The sequence below is a fragment of the Arachis ipaensis genome, chromosome B9 (genome assembly GCF_059453495.1).
Source record: "Arachis ipaensis isolate K30076 ecotype BB chromosome B9, ASM5945349v1, whole genome shotgun sequence".
Lineage (NCBI taxonomy): Eukaryota > Viridiplantae > Streptophyta > Magnoliopsida > Fabales > Fabaceae > Arachis > Arachis ipaensis.
This window is the reverse complement of record NC_142444.1, coordinates 126,765,921-126,774,280: the sequence shown is the minus strand read 5'-3', so window position 1 is coordinate 126,774,280 and position 8,360 is coordinate 126,765,921. Positions and strand designations below refer to the sequence as shown.

The 8,360-nt window shown below is 33.9% G+C and overlaps 1 protein-coding gene across 8 annotated transcripts; it reads right to left on the bottom strand.

Annotated features, from left to right (window-relative positions):
- Positions 1-928: 928 nt before the first annotated feature.
- On the bottom strand, positions 929-5,047 carry LOC107618440 (TPX2 (targeting protein for Xklp2) protein family). 8 transcript variants are annotated; one of them, XM_016320507.3, is made up of 7 exons: positions 4,703-5,047; positions 2,816-3,359; positions 2,437-2,525; positions 2,241-2,334; positions 2,083-2,154; positions 1,848-1,958; positions 929-1,556 (listed from the first exon to the last, which is right to left on the bottom strand). In XM_016320507.3, exons 2-7 carry the CDS (start codon positions 3,353-3,355, stop codon positions 1,260-1,262), a joined length of 1,203 nt encoding a protein of 400 aa, XP_016175993.1. In that variant the 5' UTR covers positions 3,356-3,359; positions 4,703-5,047; the 3' UTR covers positions 929-1,259. The 8 variants fall into 8 exon arrangements, with proteins under 8 accessions (XP_016175993.1, XP_088354642.1, XP_088354641.1 ...); XM_088498516.1 differs by lacking the exon at positions 4,703-5,047 and adding an exon at positions 4,424-4,508; XM_088498515.1 differs by lacking the exon at positions 4,703-5,047 and adding an exon at positions 3,972-4,072.
- Positions 5,048-8,360: the final 3,313 nt, after the last annotated feature.

Genomic DNA, 8,360 nt, shown 5'->3' with positions numbered 1-8,360 from the left:
AAAAGTTTTAAGTATCTTGGATGTATCATACAGGATAATGGAGAGATTGAACAGGATGTAAATCATAGGATCCAAGCAAGTTGGTCAAAATAGCGGAGTGCATTTGGTTTCATATGTGACAAAATAATACTTTTAAAACTTAAAGGTAAATTCTATCGCACTGCTATCAGACCAGCTATGTTTTATGGTACAGAATGTTGGGCGGCCAAAGGAGAGCACGAACATAAGTTAAGTGTAGCAGAGAAGAAGATGTCGAGATGGATGAGTAGTCATATGCGATTGGATAGAATAAACAACAAAGATATAAAAGAGAGTTGGAGTAACACCTATTGCAGAAAAGATAATAGAATCCCGTCTCAAATGGTTTGGATATATGAGAAGAAGACCAACAGAGTACTCAATCAGGAGAGTGGATGACATGAAAGATGGGTAAGGGATGAAAGGCAGAGAAAGACCTAGAAAGACCATCTATGAGATGGTCAAACGAGATCTACATATAAAAAATCTTTCTATAGACATAATACATATAAAACTTAATGGCATTGTTTGATCCACGTAGCCAACCTCACTTAATGGAACAAGACTATGTTGTTGTTTGTTGTTGTATATTTGTATTCTAACTTGTATTTTATATACTAATGGATGATTTTAATAGCTGATTTTGTTGTACACCTAAGGTAATCATAATAAGTATCATACAATCAATCATAAAAAGCGTCTTAATCAAACTATTCATGAGACTTCAGCTTTTGGAATTGAGTAGACTAAACCTAAAACTTTCTCAAAGAAATAATAATGAAAATAAATTTTGTCATGGTTTCATGTCTATACAATGTTATTGGACTTACTAGTACTAATGGCAACTAGAACAGTTGATAAATATTGGCATCCAATAAGAACACCTCAGTTTTGCTAATAAGAGAACAAGTAGAAAACACAAGAATACAATAATGTGGCATAAATAATCTGTTCTTTGCACAACATTATTTAAAAACAACTCCAGACAATCTGACATGGATTTCATGCTGACCAAACAAGTTCTTAGATAGCTCATATGAGTGACAGAACTTACTTTTGCAAGAGAAGTTGAGATAAATTACAGAATAAACATTTCCAGCTACTTACATTACATACACAAAAGCACAACAGCAAGTGCTTACATAAGTTAAAGGAAATAAAGTAAACATGCTTGACAGTTGCAAGAAACAAGACCCCATATCCTCATAACTTGGAGAAAAAAAAAAGGTGGAAAACCAATCTTACTGAAAACTTGATTGGTTACTGATATCCAAGTCTTCCACTTGTTCAGTTACTCTGCCCACATTAATTTCCTCAATATGATTGCCATTGTTTTCGAGTTCACAAATGCCTTTTTCATCCTTCATGCAAGTTCTATCATCGACATTGTCTGTACTAGCATCATTGTCGCTTGATGGTGCCTGGTGCCTTCTCCGAGCAGTGGCTCCTTTGGCCTTATCCCCTTCGGAACTATTAACCTTACCATTGTTGCTCTTCCGCCGACCCAGTTTTGGAGATTTTGCACGTGTTGGTGGCATCTGGTCGAGACACTCATGTCAGGCTCACAATTCGATAAAAATACATCTATACAAGTACAACTTGATCTTCAAAAATGCATGTATTGTCAAGCACATTTACAACAACAATAAAGCCTTATCCCATTAGGTGGGATCGGCTATATGGAATAAAATGACTCCATTGAACCATATCATGTCTAAAGTATGTCTAAAGTGAGACTCTTTACACGGAGATCTCCTTTGACCACTTGATAAAATCTGAATCTCAAAACATGATACTATGTTAAAAATTCGAGGGCACTACATGCTTACCTTCTTCAATTCAGCCTTAGGTGGAGGCCCCTCATGGTAAAAACTTGGCATAGGGCTTGCTTTAAACATTAAACTCTTCCTCAGCTTCCTGATAGCTTCCTCCTTCTCTTCCTTCAATGTTTAAAATTGATGAAAGAGTCAATGAGAAAAATCAGCTATAAGCTTACAAGGTTTAAACATAATAACAAAATCACAATTTATGTATGGGTTTTGAAGAAACTTGATAGTGTTGTACCTTGGTCCTTTCTTCATTTTTGTTCTTCTCAGCTTCCATTGCTTGGAGTTTTTCCTCTAATCTTGAATTGAACTATAACACAATAAAAAGGAACATGAAGCAATAATGAATTTACAAACCAATCCCAAACAAAGCCTAACCAATATACAGGTCCTTACCTCCTTCCTTTTTTCTGCACGTTCAGTTGACCGAAACATTGGCGCAGAAGCAACAGTTGTCCTCGCCTTGATTGATCGTGCAGAAGCAGAAGTTCTTTACATGGTCAAGGAGTAATATCAATTTCAAATTATAAAAGGAAACAGAAGAACCATTGCCAGGAAAAAAAAAAAGGCATTGCAAGGTTTAGGAGGATACATAGAAGCAACTGAACAAGAATCGTCCTCTTCAGGATGCTTCTTGTTATCTGGTTCCAATGGTTTTCTCAGAACTACAGGTGATTTCAACTGCAACATCCAAAGAGATCAAATTAAGCATAAAACGTTGACAACGTGTTAACTAATGAAAAAGACGATTCAAATTCAACTTCATTAAATTTGCAACTTTTGAAGCAGTGTCAATGCTATTGAAACTTTCACTGGATATGCAAGAAAATTATGTAACAAAATTTGCAGCTGTTGTCCCTGATGAAATATTTTAGCAACAAAAACAGTTCCTTTAAAATTTAACTCATCCACTACTTAGTTAATAAATCAAAATAATTGAAAGAGGATACCAATTCAACAAGTGAATATACCTGATTCTGTTTAAATACATTGGGAGACAGAATATTTCTTTTATTTACAGATTTTCTCTGGTTACTGCTCTTGTTATCTTCTCCGAAATTCGGACGCATTCCAACTACAGCACGCTTCTCAGTGGCTAGGGAAAATGGCTGTGGAACCGTGGCCTTGATTTGAACACTACCTGTACACTTGCTATGAAGATTTCCCATCACATTATCTTGGGGCTTATGATTACCCTTTGTTTTGTTTGCTTTTAAACTTTTCTCCCTATGGACACCCTCAAAACCTGAAGTTAACCTCCCATCAGATTTTTTAGCATTAGAGACATCAGGGATCTTAACAGGAACTTCTGTCGTACATTCCTTCACCTCATATTCCTTTGTGCTCTCCTCGGAGCTATGATGTTCATTAGTCTCGTTGATATGCTCATATGACTCAGTAATATTATCGGTTAGGGCTTCGTGACCTGAGTCGTGGGAAATGCCATCCGAATAGACTACAACTCGATCAGGCTCCTTAATGACACAAATCTCTGTATCTTCTATAGCCATTTCACTGGGAATAAAAAGAAGGGTCAGAAACTCAACTACAAAACGCTAATTCATTGAAATGCTGCTAATAATAATTAGCCAAAGCACAGAATAGTTAATAATATTAAAATTATGTTGAGTGAAAGAAAGATTGTACAATGTTCATCATAAATTCAAAAAAAAAATAATGAGGAAGGGTAAACATAGAAACCATAGATGATTTTGCCTTGTAACAACTCTGTTTAACTCAAATTTCTGTCATGAATGCAAGGACTTGACACTACAACAACCACAGTTTATTCTTACACTAACATATAAGATAGTTGGTAAGAGAATATGTTCTGCAAACCACAGTAGTTTTGTTCAACCAAAAAGTGAACCAAGGGACAAAAAAAAACAATTAAAGAGCTAAAGCCATGACTCATGCATCATGACAAATTGCAAAAGCATGGAAGCATATGAGAATTGTTTATCAAAAAAATCATAGGGAATACATTAAATTGTCTACCTAATCCAAAATTTTCATAAAGAAGCAAAGCCACACAATAGAAAAATACTAAAAGACATAGAAGGAAAGCAAACAAATTGGTTGGCATGTATGCTTAATCAATGATTAAGACTACTCCAACAACTCAACTATATCCAAAAGAAATAGCATATTCAAGTGAGCAACTGAGCAAGGTAGCTAGTTAAATTTCAGAAGTATAACCCATAATTCCTAAATTTACTCTTTTTAGCAATTAAATTAAATTAAATTACAAGTATTTCTTTAGAACCAACTTAGTACACGTGGAACAAAATATTTAGTACACCATAGGTAAGGGAGAGAACCAAGATAACTAAAGTATAAGCATGTTTATTAATTTCCACCGACAATTTCATAAAACACACACGTGAAGAGGGAGGGCCTATAATTAAATCCCAATCACCCAAATGCAAAATGTGAACCAAAAAGTGCAAATCCAAATAAATGCATCATATTGTTTGCAATAACTGGAGATCCAGGACCAACAATGCAAAACCTCTGATACAAAATGTACATAAATAGAAATAAAAATCGGAACTTTGAACTATATCTACTATTTATACGGAAAAACAGGAAATGGGTTTCAAGCTTGAACATGCAAAGAGATTGCTTTTGTTCTTCCACTTCCACCTCAACTCCATTACAATTTTTTTCCCATCAACTAAAGAAACAGAACCCCATTATAAAAATCAATCCATAGGGCCAACTACCAAGTTAAAATAAATAAATGAAAAACAAAAATTGAACATCACCCAATTAAAAAAAAATTGTAATTGCAATTATAGCAAGAAATAGTGTTGAGAAAGAGTTATGCATGGAAAGAAAGCGCGTGAGTAACTCACATTTGGAGTAGGGATCTGAGGATGGTAGGAAGAAGAGAGAGAGTGAAAGAGAGAGAGGAGATTGGAGAAGAAGGAGAAGAAATAATGGAAGTAGTGGGGGGTGTTGCTGTCGCGTGGGTTTTATATGTACGCAGAGGAGTGTGTGTTTGTGTGTGAGGTCTCGTCGGTCACACGCCGTTTCCTCACGGAGTTAATAATGCTTGTGTTCTGTAGTGTAGTGTTGTGTTCTGTTCATCTTCTTTTCAAATTTTGAATTTGAACCATTAATAAACGAAACTTAAAGTAAACTGCTCCTGGTAATAATTAAACACGCCTTTTTTTTCCCCTTTTCTTTCCCCTCTTTCTGACTTTCTTCTCGGGATTCTTCTCTTAATTCAAATGCTCCTTGTTTTTGTCTTTTCTTTTGTTTAATCTTTATAATTATTAATAAAGATTTATGTATCTTGTATTCTAAAAATATGGGTTAAAATTATAAATTTAAAAAATTTATTAAAAATAACAAAAAAAATAAGTTTTTAATATATTTATTTTATATTTATTAAATAAAAAAATTTAAAATCTTTTACTAATAATAAGTGTATCATGTGTTCTTAATACACATATTAGCTAAATCTTATTAATAACTATTGAAAAAGTATATGGAATTAAGAGGTGCTCAGCCAAAAACTAAACAACATAATTAATTTATAATTATTTTAATTAATTTAATTTTTAATTTACAATATTTGTTATTAATTGTTGTTTCATTAAAATCAACTTTTGAATAATATGTTCCAAAAAATGCTCCTGGGATCACGGAGCAGAAATCAAGCCCGATTCTTCACCCTCTATTCCCTTTGGTGGCTACGGTGCATGGTTCTCTCTTCATATCATTGACGACGCCGATCTCATCCATCCAACCATCCAAGACGGCGATCCCTTCTCAGGCGAAGACAAGGCTCCCGATTCTTCATCCTCTATCCCTCTTGGCGGCTACGGTGCATAGTTCACTCTTGGTTACATCAATGGTGCCAACCTCCTCCATCGGACCAGAGAAGCGCTGCTCCATTCTCAAGTGAAGTATACGCTCCCAATTATTCACTCTATCTTCCTCTCGGCGGCTACGGTGCATGGTTCGCTCTTGGTCACATCAGCGGCGCCAACCTCCTCCAATCAACCATCCAAGAGAAGGGTGCGATGCAACACTTCCGGAAGAGAACATCTTCCATGGTGTTTTCAATCCTGGAAGGCGGATCGATTAGTACATTGATCAATCCAACCCAAGGCGATGAACAATTCAGTATGGGTGAAGTAGTTATTCAAGAGCAAGAGGGGTCGAAGGTATATTGCATAAGCTGCTCCTGCGTTATAAGAAATTTTATAACAATGTGTTATTTGAATGTTTATTATTCATGCTAATTAGATGTTTTTTCAATTCAAAAGGTATATTCATTTGAAAAATGATGGTACAATGATATATTTAGTTGAGCAAAGTATGCTTAAAATTGCTACTAAATACTTACCCAACATGTTCGAATCATAAGAATTGCCATCGTTAAAGTATGCTTGACTCCTATATTTGTTTTGCAATATTTTTTTATGGTTTTTATTGGACTCATTCATTATATAGTAAGGAAGGATCTTAACTTGATAATGGTTTTTTACTGTGTCTTTAATTGAAGGTCGACGAAATTACCAATGTCTTTGCGACTAGAAAGGATGAGTTGGACTCTGGACATGAGGTTTGAATGTGCTATGTGAATGTTTCTAATTCATGCTAGGGTAAAGTACTAAATTAGTCCCCTACGTTTGGGCGTAATCCTGTTTTGGTTCTTAAGGTTTAAAGTGTCCTATTTGAATCCAAAAAAGTTTCATTTAGCTTCAATTTAGTCCCACCGTGAGGTCAAAAATAAATAATTAACGAAATGTCCTACATGGCAGCAGTATAAGAACAAGGTCGATAATTTGGAGAATAAGTACAAGCTCCAGAGGCACAAAATCAACCGTGGATGCATCAATACATGTATTTAACATTTTTTTAGTTTTATAGAAAATATTTCATTTTAATTATAAGAAAAATGATAAATAAATGTATTGATGCATCCACGGTTGATTTTGTGTCTCTGGAGCTTGTACTTATTCTCTAGATTATCGACTTTGTTCTTATATTGCTGTCATGTAGAACATTTTGTTAATTATTTATCTTTAACCTCCGGTGGGACTAAATTGAAACTAAATGAAACTTTTTTGGATTCAAATAGGACACTTTAAACCTTAAGGACCAAAACAGAATTACGCCCAAACGTAAGGGACCAATTTAGTACTTTACCCTTCATGCTAATTAAATATTTTTTAAGTCACATTAGATTTTTCACTGTGTTAATTTTGTATTATTGACTAAGAAAGAATACGTGCTCTTTTTGGTAGTATTTATGCCTTGGCAAGGTTTTGATGAGAATATGCTTTGATTTTACTTTTCATCTACTTTCTTAGAGTAGGTTACATCAATTCGGAATATGCTTTTAATATAATATAACTATATTAGTGAGTGCTATATGAATCCTGAAATGGTATTAAACCATATAATGATATAAAAAAAAAGTAGAGTGATGATTGTACACTTTCCTAAAGTTCAATTATCATTTCTATATTTATAATCATAGGATTTTACTGAAAATCTTCGCATGTTATTATATAAAGGTGTTTTGTGATTTGTGAACCTATCAAATGTATTAGTTTCTTATGTAATCAACTCGTTAACCATATAGATTCAAACCAATCTAACATTCAATATATTGGGTTGAGCTAAAGTTTTGATTAGTATTTATAGTGAAACAAATTTGTATAATATAGATGTTTTTTAAGTTCAAATAGCTCATTTATTTGTAAAATTCGGGTACGGTGAAATATTTATTTGAGATATTATTAAAGTATGCTAAGAATTGGTATTAAATATTTATTTGTAAAAACAAATGGTTTAAATCCGCCCTGAAAATGGTTGAAGAGTATAAAAAAAAACAATAGGCATTCACATCTCAATGAAATGCACGCAGTCGCTAATGCTTAACACATGAAACAAAGAAATCATATATCAAACCATCCATTTTACAAAGAGAAGAAACATTCGAGTGGCTACCAGAGACATCATCCTCTTAAAATCATACTTTATGTAGACTGATCACGACTGAAGGCCGTGCAATGCTTTAATTTCCAGCAACTTCACAATTTCAGCAATAGAAAACAATGATAAAAAATAAATAACACCTCCATTTAGTTAACACCACGCTAGTTAATGAAATAGAATTGCCACTTAAGCATAGGCATGAACAAAAGGGTTATATACACCGATCAGAGTTGACTCAATATTATAAATATGCAATACATTGCTTAATGAATTAGTGACATCACTAACTTAGAAACTTATTGCTTGAGAATCCTGAAATACCTAATATATGAAACCTGCTGAGGAGTATCTAACAAAACATGAGTCACTCACTCCTCAATGAAGTACTAACAAGTTCAAATGCCTTAAACATGATAAATCAGAAAACAGATCTAGAACCATCCAATTTACAAAGAAAAAAAACATCCTAATGCCTAGCATAAGCACCATCTACTCAGAGGTTTTGGATTGATTGTCACCATCAACTTGACAAAACCAGTAACATGAAATCATAAA